We start from the raw sequence: 21,958 nt of genomic DNA, 5'->3' as shown, positions 1-21,958 counted from the left end.
GTGGGTAGAACATGAAAACAGATAAGAGAAAAATCTGTTTCGTATCGACAGGCTTCGCATAAAATTCCACTGTAATTCCTTTTTTTAATTAACGCTGTTTCCTATCTCGCTGCAAATAGACGGATTCTAGCTTAAACTGAGGTGATAGACGAAAGACACTTGCAGATGCTTTGTACCAAACTGACAAATTACATTTTAAAGCGAATAAAATTAAAGTGTCTCATTTACAATGTATTAAATTTTGATTCAATGATCCAAATTCGTACAGATCAATTTCTCTCACTTGTGCAATGTGCAAAGTTTGGAGAAAATGATCAATAAAAGACTCCTGTGGTACCTAGGAAGATATAAATAGAGATGCTTTTGTTCGGCTTGAATGTGCTGGCTCAGAGATGCATGGACATGAATCAGGGCATGTACTTATGTTTTTTAGGCTTTGAAAAGGCATTTGATAAGGTTCAACATAAAAAACGTAGATAAGAAACGTAGATATATTAAGAAGCAAAAATATTGACAGTCGTGATATGAAAATTATATTATTATTAATTTATATTGGAATCAAACTGCCAAGGTAAGAGTTGACAACCAGTACACCCAAAATATCAAAATACAGAGAGGAGTCCGCCAGGGTTGCGTGCTGTCCCCATTACTTTTCAATGTCTACAGTGAAGAGGTATTTCAAAAAGCGCTCTCAGACTCAATAGAAGGTATATCTATCAATGGAGAAGTTTTGAATAACTTACGTTTTGCAGACGATACAGTAATAATGACGGATAAAAACAATGATTTGACAACAACTTAATGAACGCTGTCATGAGTACGGACTGAAGATAAATTTAAAGAAAACTAAATGCATGATCATGACTAAATCTGCACATGCAAATATCCAATTGAGTATTGAGGATACTGCAATTGAGAGTGTTAATAACTATAAATACTTAGGAACATGGATAACATCAGATGTAGACCAAACCAAAGAACTTAGGATACGCATTGAAATAGCACGTGTATTATTCATTAAACTTAAAAAGTTTCTTTGTTGTCGGGATATAAGGTTAGAACTACGCCTGAGAATGCTTCGATGTTACGTGTTTTCTACTCTTCTTTATGGCTGGGAAGCGTGGACACTAAAACAAGTCCATCTGAATGAGTTGGCCGCCTTTGAATTTTGGTGTTACAGAAGAATCCTACGAATATCATAAAGAATGTTAAACGTGGAAGTAACTAGGATAGGAAATGAGGCGGAAATAATATTAACTATCGAAAGACGAAAACTTGAGTACTTAGGACATGTGATGTGAGGGCAAAAATACGCGTTATTACAACTTATTATGCAAGGCAAAATCCGAGGAAAGAGAAATGTGGGATGACGAAGAATATCCTAGCTTAAGAACTTAAGGGAATGGTTTGAATGCAGTAGTGCAGAACTTTTTAGAGCGGCAGTCAACAGAGTCCGCATAGCCATGATGATTTCCAACCGATACTTACAACTTCGATAGAAGATGGAACTTAAAGAAGAAGGTACCTAGAAAAATATAAAATAATAAATTTGGCACAATCAGGTTTTATTTAGGATCATATCGAAGTATAGCAGACAATCTAGGAGTCCTCCAAATATCAATCGTCAACACCTTCCAGTGCAAACAAGACATAATAGTTGTTTCGTTTGATATCGAAAAAGCATTCGATACTCTGTATAGGCCTCTTATTATAGCTAAACTCGACGAGTAGAGTATTTTTGGAAATATATCTTTATTTATTAATCAATTTCTAACAAATAAAACCTTTAACGTATGAGAAAATGGCAAAATCTCTATGACTTTCAAAAAAACTAATGGCGTTCCCCAAGTCAATATTGATTACTCTTTGTACTTGTTTTAAACGATTTGTTTAAAAATTGAGCTTCCAGTCAAGTTTGTACTCTACGCAGATGATTTAATAATTTTCTGCCGAGGCAAAGACACTGTTGCCACTTGCAAACTTCTTCATACTGACCAATTGCCTAAATGGACTTCAGTAAGTGAATTTAACCTTTTTTTGTTGAGAAGAGAAAAATCATAAAGTTTTCTCGCAGGACAGCCAGTACTATAAATCCTAAAATTAGCCTAAATGGTACTTGTCTACGAGCATTAAAGAGTATACGAATTTTAGGACTCACATTCGACAGTAAATTTACTTAGAAATGCCATTTAAAAGATCTCAAAACTAAGTGCTTATCATGACAAATCTTAACATATTAAAAACTATGTCCAATTTTATTATTGGGGTGCAGACGAAGACTTCTTATTTCACATTTATAGATGTCTTATTCGTTCTAAAATAGACTACTGCAGTTTCATTTATATATCAGCTAGCCCATCAGATTTAAAACTTCTTAATTCTATACACAACACTGCACTTCGAATCTGCCTTGGAGCCTTCAGGTCGAGCCCCGCAGACAGTTTATACAGAGAAGCTTATGAACTTCCCCTCTGGCTACGTCGCCGGCAATTCCTTTTAAACTATTCGTCTCGAATCTCAGCTAATACCGAAAATCCAGCCTATAAATTACTAAGTAATGACTCTTTAAACTCTCCTTCTTCTATTAAACTTTAATCTATGCCACAGTATCTCTCACCACATCTGAATAACATCGATCTTCCAGCCACAACTCCAATATTAATATCACCTAAACCTCCCCGGAATAAATTAAAAGCAGATATTCAGATATAATCTGCTATTATATCTATTCAGATATAATAAGATGATATAATCTTTCGTTAACTAATTATGATAAGCAACAGACAAATATACAATTTCTAAGGCAAACCTTTAAAGAATTAATTGCGAATAACAGATTTGACCAAATTGTATACACAGATGATTCTAAGAGTCCTATAGCTGTTGGATGGGCTGTAACTTCAAACACAGATTTAATCATATCTCGTAATCTCCCGATCTTTTGTTGCATACATACTGCTGAATTATTCTCTATTCTCCAAGCTACAAACTATCACCAAAATATAAAAAAGGTAGCAATATGTACAGACTCTTTAGCGTCTATCTACTCTCTCAAAAGTATGCACACAGTACATCCTTTGGTTCAAGCTATTCAAAACTCTTTCGATAGTTTAATCTCACAGGGAGTATCCATAACCATGATCTGGATTCCGTCTCATGTATGAATCCCTGGTAACGAACTAGCCAACATCTTTGCAAAACAAACAGCGTCTTCTAATATGGAGACTGAAAACATACAACTACATACAGATTTAGAGTCGTATTTTAAAAATATCATCCAAATGTCTTGGCAAAATCACTGGAATAAAATCCCTTCCAAGCTTCGTGATATCCATCCCGCCGTTAAAAAGCTTGAGTTTCCTTCCATGACACGAAAAAAGAAAAAAGAAAAAAAGACTAAGAATCGGCCATAAAAGACTAACTCATAAATATTTAATGACTTCCCAAAATCCACCTACATGTACACACTGTGGTAATATTCTATCTGTTAAACATATTCTCGTAGACACTCATTCTCCAGAACAATTCCAAAACCTTATTAACTTCACCTACGAAACCAGACTTTACCAGGAATTTAGAAGAAGAAACGTAGTTTAGAATTTGATAATTAATAATTGTACCAATATTTAATGTATTTCTTTGTACCTGTGTCAGTGACCTACGCTGTCGAGAGACACGTAAAGCTAAATAAAAAAAAAATTCTGACTAAATTTTCTACTTCTACATTATTTTATGATCTGCATGTATTATTCTTTAATATATAAATCAAACATTACGTACCTTCCTCATTGTCAAACTTCGTTGTCCATTTTTCATCTGCATCAAAGTGAACTTCCACGCTCGACCAACCAGCTGTTGGAAAGAATGCGTGTGCCAAAACTTTTCCAGGACCATCGAAAGGGAAATTGTCACCGTGAGATCCTCTAAAAATAATTAGAAAAAGTAAAAATAATTGTAAATTGTAAAAATAAATGTACAAATAATAAAAAATATTAACAAAAACATAGGAATTCTCGGATAAAAAAATTCGCGTTTAAAAATCGTTTTTTTTATATAACAAAACAACAAAAATTTCAATTCATCGTCTAACTAAATACTTGCTCGAACCAAGCGGTTATTAAAATATATATTATATTAAAAAACATTATAATTATCCATAATTATATATTAAAATACTAAGCCACCAATAGCATTTACACTCCAATAGTTGTGAATTTCAGTTAAATAAAATCATTGCATATCGCAGAAATAGTGTAAAATCTTTTTGATTTTAAATTTTAAACCATGTTTCCACAAGTATTGTCTAACTGTTTGAACACTAACTTTAATTCGTATGCTCGAAAGTTTTTGAATCAATTCAACAACTATATGGTGAGGGTTCGGTAAACTTTTTTAACGGTGAACGGTGAACAGCATTTTATGGCTTATTGGGTGTACAGGTCCATATGACAGACGCTGCGGACATCATCTACTAACACAAATAATCTTGCAATTTTTTCGGGTTTGTATTTTGCATGTTGGAAAAATTACTGTAAAGTCCATTACTGTAAATTGGCAGTGAATTGCATACGAAATTTTACTGAAGTCTGTACCCAAAGTCCAGCAAGGAAATTTAATAAGATATCAACAAACAAAACAAAAGAGTGATAATTTTCAAAAATCCAATCAAATATAAATTATAAGTGTATGGTAAAATTATTCGGAAAGAAAGATCAGACAATGAAACACACAACTTATAGAGATCTCAGACTAATTTGTAACAGCTAACAAATGACAGGATACTTAACATTAAACAGGATTATAACCTGCACATAGATATAATCGGAGAGCACAGAAAAGTACATATAACACGAGGTAAATCATTAAAGGCCGAATAAGCCAAGAAATAATCTGGACGATAAAAAAACTAGGAAAAATGAGACAAAAGATAAGTTTTCCATGTAAAGTAACTTCCCTTAGTTCAGCTGGGAGATAATCTCCCAGCTGAACTATATAAAGAAGGTGGCCATGATACCAATATGGCATTACAGCAGCTTATAAAAGACATATGGACACAAAAATCCATCCCCAATGATTAGAATATTGGAATACTTTGCACCATACACAAAAAAGGAGATATTTTTGAATGCTCTAACCACAGAGGAATTACGCTTCTAAATGCAACGTATAAAATGTTTTACACAGACTATGTCACCGTATGGTACCGTTTAGAACGGATAGTAGGAAAATACCAGGCTGGTTTCAGAGGTGGTAAATCGACAATTCATCAGATTGCAACCCTGAAACAAATTTTAAAAAAACACTGAAATATGGCATTGATACTTATCACATATTCATAGACTACAAAGCAGCCTACGGCTCTGTGAATAGAGGAGAAATGTTCAAAGCAATGAAAAAGCTAGGAATATCAAATCAGTTGGTAAATTTAATCAAAACTAACTCTTAAAAAATTTGAATGTAGAGTACGAATTCAGAGGAACTGTCTGAACCTTTTAAAACAAATAATGGGCTGCGCCAGGGAGACCCTCTCTCCTGTATACTGTTAATCTATCTCTGGAAAAAGTAATACGTATGTCACAAATCACAATCACTGGTTCAATATATAATAAATCAGTGCAAATCTTGGCCTATGCAGATGATATCAATATTATTGGGAGAACGGAAACCGCTGTACGAGAGGCGTATGTAGCATTAAAAGAATCAGCTACAAAAATGGGTTTAAAAATAAACACCAACAAAAAGAAGTATATGAAAATAAGCACGCAACCCTATGACCACTCGTTATAGAAAAGGACGTCACCGAAGCAGTGAACGAATTTGTATACCTGGGATCGCTCCTTAACACTAAAATTATACTACCGCAGAGATAAGCCACAGTATTTTCACGGCCAACAAATGCTATTTTGGGCTCAATCTCCTCCTTAAATCCACAATTATATCGAGAAATACAAAAATAAATCTCTACAAAACAATAATACGCCCAGTCCTAACATATGGTTCAGAGACCTGGACTCTAACAAGAAATAATGAAAACTTGCTAGGATGTTTCGAAAGAAAAGTACTAAGGCGAATCTATGGAGCAGTAAATGATAATGGAGTGTGGAGAAGACGATACAACTTCGAACTGTATAGAATATACCAGGAACCTGATATCGTAAAACATATTAAGATAGGACGTCTGAGGTGGATAGGACATGTAATGTCATCATCATCATCATCATTCAATCTTCGCTTATCCACTGCTGGACATAGATCTCCCTCATGAGGGAGACATGTAATGTGGATGAAACAAAATGACCCAGATAGAAAAACGCTCCTTGATACACCCATTGGTAAGAGAAGAAGAAGAAGACCCAGAACAGGGTTCCTTGATAACATCGATGAAGACATAATAAATATGAGAATACTTGCTTGGAAAGACATAATAAATATGAGAATACTTGCAGAGAAAGGCGATGGATAGGGACGACTGGAGAGAAATTCTTAAGAAAGCCAGAACCCACGTAGGGTTTTAAAGCTAGAATGATGATGATGTAACTTCCCTCTTAAATCTGTTAAAACTTTGTTAACAGAACAATATAATACTAGTTACAAAGAGTTACCAGGTATATAAATAAATGTACTTATTGTTCTTTAATTTGTTCTCAATTATAATATACATTATATTCAAAAACCTCCAAGACTATTGTAGTATTATTCACATCCAAATCGATGTGGATTTGGTCTAAAGAAAAATGAATCGAAATTAACTTCGTGATGGATGACCAACAATTCCTAATTTTACCCATTGTCAACAGAGTCTAGACAATGTGTCTTAACCTTCAAATCGGAAATTCAATTACATTTCCTATTGCCCTGGAAACATTCCGATTTTATGACGTACCATAAACCTATGTGGAAGTGTTTCATCTAATGATAGTTTTATATCCCAATATTGGAAAAAACAAATTAGTTTTAGCTATTTATTAAGTTAACCTTAAGTAATAAAAGAAATAATGAAGAAACAAATACAGTGGTAGGGTTTTATTACTGCATTTGATTAGTAAAGTAAAATCAGCTTTACACCTCACTTGACGTTTAATTAAATTATTATAGTCTGGCAAATAATAAGTGAAATGACTCATGAGAGTGATCAGTAAGGTTTTTTATATCTACAGACACATCTACAAGGAACATGAACATAACAATGAACCACGAAATGAACATAACAATTCAAAAATAAGACGTACAGTTCATTCTTTTTATTTTAATAAGGAAATTCCTACTCTAGAGAAAATCTTTTCTTCAATAAAAACTAATGAAGTAATTCCCCAAATGAGTCGTGAAACTTTGCGTCAGCAGTTGCATAAATTGGAATTTACTTATGCTGAGAACATCAGGAATTCAGCGTTGATAGAGAAACCTGAAATCATTACATGGCGTCGCAACTATCTGTGTTAAATGTCTGAGTTCCGAGAACAAAATAGAAAAATCTATTATTTAGACGAAACTTGGTTCAATGCTGGACATACTGTTAAAAATGTGTGGACTGACACTACTGTAACACGAGAAGCTTTTGTTGAAGGTCTATATAAAGGATTCCGAGGACAGACAGGTAAAGGACAGCGACTCATAGTGACTCATATTGGAAATGACAGTGGTTTAAAAAAACGGTGATTACCATAAGGATATGAATGCAGATCGTTTCGAACAGTGGTTTCAATATGTTCTGCAACGTATTGAAGATAACTGCTTCATCGTTATGGACAATGCATCATTCCATAGTCGCCGGAATGAACAAATTCCCACTTCAATCGAAAGGCTTAAGTGCAAAAATTGCACCGGGAAAAAATTTTTCCGTACTATGAGAATACAGTTAGGGTAGATTTGATGTGTTTAATCAAACAACATCGCCCTAATCATATTGATTTAGTGGATAGAAAGATCCGTGCTCGTCGTGTTACTGTTATAAGACTTTCACCTTATCACTGCGAATTGAACCCGATTGAGCTAATCTGGGCACAAACAAGTGGTTATGTGGCACGCAAATGAAACTTTTAAAATTGAAGATGTGAAGCGTCTGCTAAATACTGCTATTGATGAGGTTATGCCATTACCATGGCAGAATGCTATTTCCCATGTACAAAAGGTCGAAAAACGAATGTGGGAGTTAGATGTTCATTTTGATACTATAATTGAACCAGTAGTGATTACGTTAACAGGCGACAAAAGCAGTGATAGTAAGAACGATAATCTCCCTTAAATAGACATATTAAATAGACACAACTACAGAGGAAAGTCTGACCATCGTACAAGAAATAGTAAGGAAAATAGAAGACCAACACCTGAAGAAAGATACAGAGAAACGGAAATCGTAGATGAACGATGAAATACTTGAACTTATGGATAAGAGAAAGAAAATCTCCAAGAATATAAGAGAGTACATACCATCGTCAGAAGAAAGATAAGGGAAGCCAAAGAAAAACAAAAAACAGAACATTGTCAAGAAATAGAGGAGTATCAGAGTGGATATAATAACTTCAATGTTCATCGAAAGGTGAAGGAAATAGCTGGAAAGTTCTGAAAACGCAACAGCGGAAAAATAACAGATGATGAAGGCAATAACTGTTTGTAAATATGTTCGACAATCTACAAAATCGTTAGAAAGTTTGTTTTTACTGCAATTTTGCATATTTTAAACACACTATTTATAAAAAAGAATTATTAAAGTACGATATTTATTTTCGGTAATGAGTATTTTGTGAAAATGTATTTATCTCATTTTTGTCAATTTTGTTTTTTCAATAAACTTTAGCTAAATTACGAGAATCCTATGTTAAGACGTTTAAAAGGAAACCACTACGTAAAAATCAGACTTTTTTTTTCAAATGAAACGAACACCTGTCGTTTCTATGATCCCCGTCTTAAAAATATCGAAAATATCACAAAAATGTTCTCGTACCTGTGAAAGTAGATCAATATGTCCGCCTTGTCGCTGTCAACTTCCGAGAAGGTGAGCTTGGAATGCTTGGACCAAACCTGCAAAGCCCTGAATATGACGTACCGGACATCGTCGAAGTTTAAATTGTCCACATTTTTCGTTCTTACACTGAAACAAAATTGAAAGGGTGAAAAGTTAAGCCGAAAGGGTGTTAGAGCATTTTTAAAATACGAATGGAAGTAATAACTTTATAACAAAATTGTTGTATAGGAATAAGTGGTGCAAAAACGAGATGATTTTTAAATCTTTTAATTATTTGTAACCAAAAAACCGATTTTAAGGCTTTGTCATATTGCCCTGTAGAGAAAGCCATGTAGTATACCTCACGGTAAAAAAAAATTTATAATGTTTATAATAAAGAGCGTAATTTTTTAAAAACGGTGTCTCGTCTTTAACCACTATTTAGGCTAAATATGAGACAGTGAGAGGTTAAAAATAAGACACTGTATTTTCTGCGCTTTTAGTTATTTTATATGAGTGTGCAAATAATGAGCCACTGGGGAATAAAAACGATACACATGCAAAGGTTTTAAGAGTTTACTAAATAAAATAACATAGTTAGGTTTTAAATTGTAAGAATATTCTTAGAGAAAACTCACATAACTAAATACAAAAATATGTTGCTATTAAACTAAAAAGAAAACAATTTAAAAAACAAGTTAAATAAACCATACCTAATTCAAAAACGAGGTAAAAAAGATTTTTATTAGGATTTAGAAGTACTAAAGTAAAAAACATTATTATTCTAGGTACTTTGTACTACATATTATTGAACGACGTACTTTTCAAAGTCGATAGGAAACCAATGTTGCCGAGAGATACGACAGGTCGTACTTTCTATTTCTGGCAGGGGCAGTTTCGTTTCTATGTCACTTTTGTCGATGAAGTACTTTTCCTTAATGGCTGGAAAAATAAATTAAAATCCTTTGCGCCTCAGATATTTTACTTCTACATCGCTCTTAAAAAGTTTAAGAATTTGTGCCACGTAGTAAACTTGCGTCTTCTTAGTATTAAATTTAGTTAGGATTAAATCGTTTTCCCTAAGTTCATATGCTTTCGTAATTTCAAGGTTTGTTTCTCCATTTTCTTACGGCTCGTCATCACAGCCATCTTCAATAATATATTCTAGAGTCAAATCCTCTACATCGCTTTCTTCTTGGTAAACTAGCTGTTCGTCAATGCTGCTTTCACTGTCACTTTCAACTACTGTTTTATTCGACTTTTGTTTCTTTCGTGATTTTGTAGATTTCTCACCTTTACTTTTCTTATTTTGTTCTTTCTCCTGTATTTCCTTTAAGTACTCTTCTGTTGTTAGGACTTTTGCCATAGAGTCTATCTTTCTTCTTCTTGCTGTTATGTTTGGGGTTCTTTGAATTTTCTCCAGTAGTATTAATTCAAAGGAGCAAGATGGTTTAGGAGAAGCACTGTTCGATTGATCTGAAACACACTCAATAAACTGTTCGGTCTGCGGCAGTGGAGTTTCCTCATCGCAATCTTCGAAAATATCAAGTGGATTTTTAAACACCCCATGTTCTTTATATATAAGTAGCTTTGCAGAATCTAAGCGTTTTGCTGGATATCTGTTCTTATCGCATGGAAATATCCCAACCTTTTCAAAAGAAGATTTAATAATTTCTGCAGATAAACCTTCATTCCAAATGCTACAAATCAAATCACTAAATTCACTTCTAGATGGTTTTCTCTAATTAAGTTTTTGCCAGTTAATCAAAGCTTCATTCCATTTCAATTTCAATGCACCAAAGCAACATCTGTCAAGCGGTTGCAGCAAGTCAGTTGTATGAGCAGGGAGTTTCAATAAAGTTATATTTTCTTGAACAGCCAATTCTATCGTCGATTTATCCAAATGGGTAACATGTCCATCCAGTATGATAAGAAGTGGGCGTTCATCAACCAGTGCACAAAACTTTTGAAACCACTCTTGAAAAATCTGACAAGTCATGCATCCCTTTTCAGAGGCTGCGTAGCATGTATTCGGTAAATCGGCCTTACCTAAAAAACATATTTTTACAATATTTTAACAAAAGGTTAACATCTTACCTTTCCAGGTGCTCCATAAATTTTGTCCTTGGAAAATTATTAGAGGAGACAACAAAGTACCACTTCCTGAAATGCAGGCCATTACGGTGTTGTTTTCCTTCCCTGACCCCTCTATGTTCCGGTGAACTTTCTGACCAATACCAGCAACGTCTTTTATTCTGGTTGGATCGGAAGAAAAACTGGTCTCGTCTAAATTCCAGATATCACCGGGCTTGTCTTGCAATTTCAAATCAGATATGTAAGTATTCAGGCGATCGTAAAAGCCAAAGATGATGAATGGATCACTTGTAGATGACCTTCTACATCTTTCCAGTTCCAGCTTTTTTTGACTTAGTCTATTACGCTTGCAAACATTTTTAAACCACTCTTTGACAGGCTTTCCTTCCTTAAACTGGGTAGTAAGTGGTTTACTTGTACATAGGTTTGAACTATTGCTTGTATCTCCGGTTTAGTGAGAGCAAACCCCCATTTTACCATAATTTTTATCATATCACTTAAGTCTTTTTCAATTTCTTTGGTCAGAGAAGTTTTTCTTTCCTGTTTACCAAGTACACAGCAGATTTGTCAATTTTAAACCGTGTAGCTGCACTTCTAAGAGATAAAGTGCCATCCTCTATTAGCTTTAGGGCTGTTTCCATGTCCTTTTTGTCGTAGGGGCGCTTTTTGGGAACGTAAACTGGCACGTGTCTCGTTTTTAAACTTGGTGGTGTCTCGTTTTTGCACCTGTTATTTACGACGTGCTAGCTTTCCAACGAGTGAAGATAGACTAAACTCGTTACGGAATATCATAGCCGCTTGTGCTATTTTAGAAATCCGATACTTGCCGAGTCTTTAGGATCTTGTACAGCAGCGCAACAGGAAAAGTTCGTATATACAATTTAAAAGTTTTTTTAAGCAAAATGCACAGTCAGATGCGATAGTTTTTTCTCACGTTTATTTATTATTCATTACATATTTCAATTGTATATATGTGGAAGTAATTTGTAACGTATGTTTTATAAGGTTATTGTTTTTTTGCATTAGGAAAAATTGGATGTCTTGTTTTTGACCGAAATTTCGGCTGTCTCATTTTTGCACCACTTCACCCTACCGAGTATTTGTATAAATAGACAACTTTTGAAGTCTTAAATTATGGTCGACTGTTTACTATAATAATATTTTCAATTGTAAATTTTATAAGATATAATTAAGTTCAAAATACACAAAAACATCTATGGATCCATATTCCTAGAACAACTTGGTCCGATGGATGCATTCTTCTTTGTAGTGTAGTTTTCAAATCCTTGGATGCAGCTGAGGTGTTCCCTTAATCGCTCACTCAAGGAGGTTGTGATGGATAGAGTTCACATCACACCCAGGTTGAGTGAGTGACCAAAGATGAACAAGAGATTTTTCTGGTGAAGAGACGCCGGACCTATGAATTTTTGTATGGTAAAAAAACAGTAAGTTCTTATTTGTTATTTAGTTATACATACATATTTTTTTTAATATCAATAGTACGATGATACTTATTACTTATAATCTGGACTTACAATTTTAATTTAATCTAAATTACCACGACCTTTAAAATCAAGAACGTGCCCTATAGCGCCTCTTATCTAAACTAATACAGTACTGCTCTATTCTAACATGCACACACGCACAAGCACTATACTCTGCTTTTTACTATCACTGAAACTAGTTCAAAAGGCTTTGTCCTCTTTAATCATCTAGCTTGCCCAGTAGTATCGAGGAGTTGGATTGCCTGAATATTCTCGTACCTATGAAGTCGTTGCTTGTGACTTCCTGCCATCTTCTTGATGATTATATCCACAGTTTCCATTCCCAGGTCCTTATGGAGGCCACTGTTTGCCACGTCCCAAGGACCATCTGCAATGTTTCTCAGTATGTTGTTCCGGAATCTTTGCTTTTTCTAGCACACCCTCATATTGGACATTTATAAGTCCATACAAGTTTCAATATTTGTTTGTAAAGTAGTAAATTATTATTGATCGACATACTAGAGTGTTTTCCAACTAGCCAATACATTTTTTTATACCTTATATTGAGTTCTTCCGTTTTATTCTTGACGTGTGCCTTCCAGCGTAGTTTGGCATCTAATGTTATACCTAAATACCTAGCACTATCTGCACTTGGATATTGTTGATTATAACTGGTATGTATTGTGTTTTTTTCTTGCTAAAATTATCATGAACACAATTAGCTTTATTCAACCTGGTTCTCCATTTTTTTGTCCATTTATGGATTTAGTTAACTGCTATTTGGATCACGTTCGCAGCTGTTTTACCAGTCGTCTCTTCTGGTTGGATAGCCGTATCATCAGTTAAGGTGGTAACTGTGTTGTCTTCTAGTACAGGTATATCATACGTGTATAGTAGGTAGAGGACTGGACCCAACACACTGCCTTCTGGAACACCTGCTCTAATTTCTTTTAAGTCTGAAGAACAGTCTTCGTCCTGAAAGACGAGTATTGCTGATGTTGTGGAACGCATAGCGGAACTGAAATGGAACTGGACAGGCCATGTAACAAGAATGCACGACTTATGATGGACGAGCAAAATTACAAGTTGGAGGCCAAGAAGAGACAAACGTAGTAGAGGAAGACCACCTACACGTTGGGCTGACGACATCAGGCGAATCACCAAAAATTGGCAACAAAGAGCACAAAATAGTAAAGAATGGCAGAGATTAAGGGAGGCCTATGCAGTGGACGTGATAAATGAAGGCTGGATGATGATGGTGATGATGCAACATCACGGAAGACAATTGAACAGATCCCATTTCTTCTACGATGTTTCGGTAGTATTTGTGATTCTGTGCACCTGGTCGATTGTTGAGTTGTTATGCCTAAAGCCGAATTTATGTGTCGGAATCAGATTTCTTAGTTTACTTCTCTTGACGAGAAGGTTCTCAAAAAGCTTCGATGTCACAGGCACAGGCATTCGAGCAGAGATATCAGTCTGTATGACGAAACCTCATGTATTCGTTTTTCTGTTTTGGAAATCATAATGACTTCGGCAATTTTCCATAAAATTAGTACATATTTTAATGCAACACTAATTAGGTTTGTTAGTTTTACTTTAGCTCGGGAAAGATTTTTGAGTAGCTCCCCCGTAATTAAATCATGGCGCGGAGTTTCCGTCGAGTTAATATTTTCCTTTATTTCTAGTATTTATTTTTGATACACAACTATATATACTTTACAATTTAGAATTCTAAAGAACAATATTTTACCGCAAAACTAGTCTCGAGTTTAGCAATACATTTTATAAAAATTCTAGAAAACAATAATTTTAAATACTCTTAGAAACAAGAAACTTCCAGCTCTATTTTTCACCACTTTATTATCCGTAATGAGTCATTCTGAGATTAGACGGAAGAGCTGAAACTAAAAAAAAACCTCCTCAGTTTATTTCAGAGCCTCCAGACTCGTCCTTATATATATTTTAATTAAATTGTTGTCTTCTCTGATTATCTTGTGTCCTCAGAACATGCTAGATTTCGTTTCAATTCATTTGAGTCCTCGTTCGCCCTCAAAACGCCCTCAAAAAGGGGTAAAAGGAGTTAGTTGGGGTTAGTTATCTTTAACCCTAACCACTTGAGGCACGTACACGAACAATTGCGGAAGAAATAATACAACATTATGAATTGTTTTGGAAATACTCTAAAATATGACAGCGTTTGCGGCTCGTTCTATTTTGCTGTTGAAGTTTTAATAAATGCCGGAGATTTGGAAAATTAAAACAAACCGAACTAGTTTTAAAACGTTTTTTAACAAAATTCTTTCCTAAATTTAAACAAAATTTTAAATAGAAATGCACGTTGATCATTTCAGTTTCATTGGACCTTTTTCATTGAATTCTGTTTTCAAAGTCTAGTTTATTTTTTAAACTATTTCCGGATTTTTTAAATATGCTGAGATACAGAAGGAAACATATTCAGAAGAATTATTCAAAAATAACAATTAATGTTTTCCAGAAGGCGAGCAGCTCATGGTGAAACTCCAATTGCAGACTATAATATTGTGACGTTTATTTCAGTTTTTATTCACAGTCTTTTGTTATCTTTTACCTCTATTTATTTTAATTTATTTACAATCTTCTATTACCAACACTAAAATCACAATTAATTTATATTGTTTTATTTACTTCACGCTACAAATATATTTATTAGACTGACCCTTTACAATTTAATTTCCTTTATATATATTTGTTCCGGTATTCTGGAATTCTATCGAAATCTCTCAACAGATCATCGACTCGTTCGACAAGTTTCTATGGCCCCTCGTGACTTCAGAGCGCCGCTACTTGAGTAGTCTTGTACAACTGCTTTATCGAACAGTATGTAATCATCTGGACTTCACAGATAGCTTCTTCGAACGTTCGGTGACGTCAAAACATCGTCTTTAAGATAGGGATCAGTAGCGTAGCTAGCTAGTTGACGTAACAAGATTCTGTCCTCTATGATCTCTTATGATTTAGTTATGTTCATAGTCTTCTTGACTGTCTTTACAACTCGGGGCGAGTCTTCGCCGAATCCACTATAGTCCTGTATCTTCTACGATCTTGCGCTTTCATTTTCCATTGTTGTACCCCAATCCTAGATAAATCGTCTTTAACATCATCTTTCATCCTAGAAATAGCTCATAGAAATAGATAATCTCAGAACGCTTTGATTTTAAAACAACTAATTGTTTAAATGATAAACCAACATCAACAAACGACCTAATAAATTTTAAAATACATTTTACAGCTACATATAGTGTATTAGTGGGTATGTCCTAAACTTTTATTATTATTTTAATTGTGATGTTTAATTGTATACTTGTTAGCAACCAACTTTTACATGATTGATAAGTCAAAAAATTCTTATTTAAACCTTATTATGTCTTTTGACAAAATGTTTTTTAGTCAATATTATTTTGTACTGTTTGGTGAAGATTTCACATGCTTTAACGGCTGGCTAGATCAGATTAAAGCCCGGCAGTCAATTTCCTTGCCTTTTCAGTAGACGATCAGGTAGAAACATTTCAAGTTTTAAGTGATAAAGAAATTGTGAAACAAGTGCAAAATGTGGAAATGGATGTTGATGAAGATAATGAAGAAAAAGAAGAAGACGGCGTTGATTGTCCTACAATCCAAGAAGCAATAGGAGCTGCTGAGATCATATCCAGGCTTTACCAGCTCATGGAGGCATCCGCAACTACCAAAGAAGCAGCTCAGATTATTAAGGACACTACAGAAAAACTTTATTTTTCGAAAAGGGTTGTGCAGAAGAAAATAACTGACTTTTTAGCATCAGAGAATATTTTTATCAAAAATATAAGTTTCATATACATGATATGTTTTATTTCCTAATTTTTTATCCTAAATGCAGCTGTAATAATAAACAATGCTGTAATAAAATTTTGCCTCGTTAAAATTTCATTTTTTCTACCTCTTTTATAACGTCACTCTGATATAGAGTCATTCTTTTACTGGAGCTTTCAATGACGCTATAACCAAGTTCCACTATATATATATATATATATATATATATATATATATATATATATATATATATATATATATATATATATATATATATATATATATATATATATATTCTGTATATGTATATATACATATATATTTATATATTATATACATATACAGATATCAAAATTCACCCAAAATATTAATTATTTTATTTATTTAATTTATAATGTTATAATAGTTTTTGTAGGTTCTTTAATTTGGATAGCCTGTTTTTTTTGCGTTTTAGTCTTATAATATAAAAAAACAAAAATATAAAAGGCAACTTCAAATTCACTTGTTACGGTTCGCTCTCTGTGTCATAACCGATAAATTTCGCATTCCAACAATATGCCTTCAACTTTTGTGCGATAAATCTAATATTCCGTTTTTACAGTTCCATTAAATTATCCGCAAAATAAACTGACATCTCTACCAATTGATGAGGAAAATCTGACATCAGCCACTCATCAAAATGTTTTCAATAAAGTAAAAGTCGATCGAGACGCAAAAGGAAATGAATGGAAAATAACTAATTTTTGTGCTTCCTTATTCCATCCATCTTTGGCATCATCGTCCCAACAAATAATATTTGTATTAGCGTAGACTTCAGTGCAGAAAATCAAATTTTCTTCCGTCGAAGGAAATTCGTAGCTTTTTGATTATTTGCTTTTACTTGCTGTCTTCGACGAACGGCGACTAGCAACTCTTCGCGAATGTTTGTCAATTCAAGTCAACAAACCTTTCGTTTTTAATCTGCAGGTTATATTTGGATAAGGGATTTGATGTTTTTGATCTTATTATGAAATAAGTCAAGCCAGATAGAAAGGGAATATAGATAGTTAATTGGATGGCTTGTGCAATTAAATATACGTTCATCTAGAAAAATAACAACTTATTGTTATTCTCTGCGTACTTAGATATACAATAATAGAAATTAATCAATTAAAAGCTTCTGTAAGGTTATTGAACATATACCATTTTAGGCCAGTATTTCCTGTAGTAATAATTGCTAATAGTCTATAAAATAATTGTCTATATAGTATTTTAATACAAAACGTTTTTTTATAATTATTAATTATATCTTTTAATTATTAAATGCAAAATTATTAAAGGCAAAATGTCCTTACTCTCAGAATTCAATTTTTTTTTTACTTTTATGCAATTAAAATTGGGCTCAGTGCAACTTTAGCACCCTACCTTGTAACGGGATTTAATTAAGCATCCAGAAATCAGATCTAAGTAACCCAATTCAGTTTAAAAATTTAAAATCCTTTTAATAATATTATTCATTGCTTATTGCTCAATGCGATTGTTTGTTTATAACATTGAAAATATCGGTGTAACTAGAACACGCTTATCGAGATGCTGACTTAGTGAAATTTACAATGTAATCAAAAGCTTATTTAATATTGTGTACAAATTATATAAGTAAACCATGAATACATCAATAAACGCATGTGATTTAAATACCCGGAAAATAACGGGAGTAGATCATTAAGAATTAAGAGTTAACAGTCGAAGCTAGTAGTCATCCGTCAACTGGGTACTCTCTCTCTATTATTGTACTTAAAGAACCAATAAAGTAATTATGAGTATCCAGCGAGTTTGAGTTACTCAACCCCAGGCAGGGGGTAAACTACCCCTAGAGTTCCACTATATGGAACTACTGATGGAAGCAATCTAATAAACATTATATGATTATCCAACATTATTATAACCTCCTACTATTGATGCAAACAAGAAAATTAGAATATCTCGGACATATTACACGTGGAGAGAAATACACCTTGCTCCAACTGATTATGCAGGGAAAGATCCAAGGAAAGAGAAGCATAGGGAGGCGTAGAATGTCATGGCTGCGCAACCTGAGAGAATGGTACGGATGTACATCAAATGAACTTTTCAGAGCAGCCGTCTCAAAAGTCCGAATAGCTATGATGATTGCCAACCTCCGCCACGGAGATGGTACTTGAAGAAAAAGAAGATTGATGCAATCCAATTAACAGTTTCAAAAAATTCACTCGTATAGTTAAAGCTTTTATACTCCCATGAACATTATCAGAGTATATGGCCCAGAAAAAAACAAGACTAAAACAATAAGAGAAAAGTTTTATGACGAATTACAACAATAATATAACCAACAGAAATATACAGCCATCAAAAATAATTGACGCAAGATTTCTCAACTCAGCAGATATAGGTAGCGACCATAGCGTAGAATTATTTAAAATAAAAATAAGACAAATAAAACGGTAACACTGGCAGAGCTATTCAAAACAGATGGAACAGGACTTCTACTACAGAACACAAAAAGAAATAGGGAGAATGATCCGAGAACAAAGAAAAGATATAAACTAACTAATAAAAACAAAACACATTCAGAAAAAAACATGGACAGACTACTTTCGATTCCTATTTGCTAAAGTTAACGATAATGAACCACCAACACCAGAGGTGACCACAAACGAAGAAATAAATATTACGGAGAAAGATAAAGGAAGCATTAAGGAAATAAAAAAATACAAAATCACCAAGAGAAGACAGAATACCGAAAGAACTCCTAAAGTACGGACGACCAGATCTGACCAAACAACTATTTAAACTAATCCAAAAAATAATAGAACAAAACAGAACTCCTTAAGAATGGAGATTAAGTATCCTAATATCTCTCTTCAAAAAAGAAGACAAATCGGATCCGGAAAATTATAGAGAAATTAATTTATTAACCACAACCCTAAAATTAAAAACAAGGCTTTGGGTCAGGAAGATCACGCAACGACTCTATATTTATATTAAGAACGCATTTGGTTAAATGACGTTATCCACTAATTGTACGCAAGAGGGATACCTTTAGGAATAATAAAAACGATCCAAAATATCCACAAAGAAACTAAGTTCCTGTAGCTAGCTGTATACCATGTATCACAAAAAAATTATTTAAAATTCTTTATAAAAGGTATATAATTAAAACACCCAATCGGGCAACATCTCAAAACGTTTTCGGAATTTATATTCCATCATCAGTGTGTCTAGGTGTACATGTTTTGGGCCACTAAATATTTGGGTAAAAATCCGTTAAATGTTATTAATTTAAATTAGGTTACATTATTAGATCTTATATGTTATGATGTTAATTAGGAAGAATTTTATTAGGAACTTATTTATTTTTTCGAGTATTTGCCATTCACTATCTGTGATTTGAAAATCATTCAATTCAGTGACAGATGTGCACGATATGTTAATGCCAATTCACACTTTTAAACCAAACCAAGTGGAATTCCATCTCGTTGAACATTCGAGTATGGGATTCAGATTTTATGGCACGTCAGCTGCTTTACAAGCAAACTGAAACTTCCTCTTCAATATCTCACTTCTTTTTATTTTACTGGAAATGCTGCGTAATATTTTTTATACCTGTACGTGAGTCAGCAATATTTGGCGCATATTCTTCATCTTCCTCAGTTTCGTCTTCATAGGCTTCATACTGCTGTTATTGTCCGTTATTGTCAGTTTCACTGTATAATGCTAAGGACTTTAATAGATCTTATACAATAATTTCAGAGCGAAGAAGTCGTCTGCTGGGAAAGAATGTACAAAATATTTTATTTTTACATTGTAATTATAACCTCTGAGTACGTATCAAATGTGTCACGGGTTCTTTTAATGAATATTTTGATTGGCTACTTATGTTCATAGTATTCTTCGTAATGCGCAAAAGTACAATTTTCCAAATTTTTGTTTGTTACATATTTGTTTGTGTTTCGTAGAGTCTCTTAGCATATATCTTAGTTACTATACTATCTAAAACGACACTCAGTCCTAACTGCAGGACGCAAGAGTCTCGCAGGCTTGGTCTTGCTAAAATTAGGCGGTCTTGGTCTTGCGAAAACGTAAGAACAAGACCAAGACTGCAAGACCAAGACCGATTTTGGGTAACACTAATATTAACGAAGATATTTGCATTATATTTTAGAGAAGTCGGCCGCTGTTATTACCAAGGGACCTAAGTGGCCGGTATTTTCCCCTCCCTACTATATATATTGTGTAACGTTATAAACGTCGCATCTTTATAAATTTATATTTTAATAATTATTTCATTTTAATTTGTTTATTTATTTATTAATTTCTTTATCTTCAGTTTAATTTTTACTATTTTTTACAAAATAGTTGGCGCCCTATGTTTTTTCTTTTCTTCATCTGTCTTTATTTTCTCTGTCTTTCTGTCCCGTAGAATAAATATTCGCCCTCTCTCTTTTTGTTCGGCAGACTATTCTGTTCCGTGTTGACAGACAAGCTAGTTTCATGATATCTATAGCAACATCCTATGACATCTGTGCTAACTTTATTCAGTCTCCCACTTTCTGTCAAAACAACTTTTCTGTAGTGGGATTATTTTTTGCCTCTTTTTGAAATTTATAGAAGAAGGCAAAAATTATTATAAGACTCATTTTTATGGTCTACAAATTCTCTTGGGGTAAGTACTTTCATTGTGATATTGATTCTATAATTCTGACCGCATTTCCAATGTAACCTTACTTTCTTTCGAAAGCACATATTTTTTTTTCTGATATATGCATTAGGACTCTTTAACAGAATTTAACTAAGTAGTAACATTCATATTTCATTTTATCCTTGCCATACGCTATTTGTTTAAGAGTAAGATGGCAAGGAAGTTAAACCTTTCTTTTTGATGTGTTTCTAATGCAAGTTGTTCCTTATCTTTTAGTTTATTGGTTTATTGGACATTTTATTGGATTCATTGAATTTATTGGATTTATTGGAAATATTGGTTTATCAACAACTTAATTGACCAGATCGAATTGATTGGCCACATGCAATATTATTAATCAGGACATACAGCCACGTGTGACTGCAGCTCTCCAGAAGCCATAACTTCTAATTGGAGGACCCAAAGCTAGAACACACAAGCAGCCCATCGAAGCAATAAGTAACACTTATTAACTGTTAAGCTTTGGCAGGGTTAATTATTGTTTTTTATTCATTTAAATAAATATGTTTGCATGTTAAAATTTGTCTTATTTGCTATCAACTGAGAACTCAGGTTCAATCCCTAGTTTAAGACAAGACGAACTCACCCTTAAGATACTGAGCTAGGCAAGGTATAGACGATAAGCTCCCATGGTTGATTGAGGTATTATTTTTACAATAGTACTTCAATTCTCTTTGGTAGTCTTATCGTTACAATTGTATAGTAAATTATTATAAAACTAGACGACCACTAGAAACAACTGAGATGAAAACACTCAGAAGAACATCAGGGAAAAGTCTGTTGGATAGGGAGAGAAGCGAAAACATAAGAAGAGCATGCAATATAGAATACATAAATGGATGGGTGACAAAACGGAAAGGAGTGAAACGAACACATTAGTAGAATGGCAGAGGA

The 21,958-nt window shown here is 33.6% G+C and overlaps 1 protein-coding gene across 1 annotated transcript in view; it reads right to left on the bottom strand.

Moving 5' to 3' along the window:
- LOC140434279 (matrix metalloproteinase-2-like) overlaps positions 1-21,958 on the bottom strand; it is a 299,978-nt gene that overhangs the window by 25,099 nt on the left and 252,921 nt on the right. Inside the window, exons 3-4 of the mRNA XM_072522424.1 lie at positions 8,942-9,088; positions 3,781-3,923 (exon numbers count right to left, since the gene is read on the bottom strand). Of these exons, the coding sequence (XP_072378525.1) occupies positions 3,781-3,923; positions 8,942-9,088 (290 nt within the window). The remainder of the gene's footprint in view (positions 1-3,780; positions 3,924-8,941; positions 9,089-21,958) is intronic.

The sequence above is a fragment of the Diabrotica undecimpunctata genome, chromosome 2, assembly GCF_040954645.1.
Source record: "Diabrotica undecimpunctata isolate CICGRU chromosome 2, icDiaUnde3, whole genome shotgun sequence".
Taxonomy (NCBI): Eukaryota; Metazoa; Arthropoda; class Insecta; order Coleoptera; family Chrysomelidae; genus Diabrotica; species Diabrotica undecimpunctata.
Note: the sequence above shows the minus strand (reverse complement) of the source record. Positions and strands in the feature narration are given on the sequence as shown.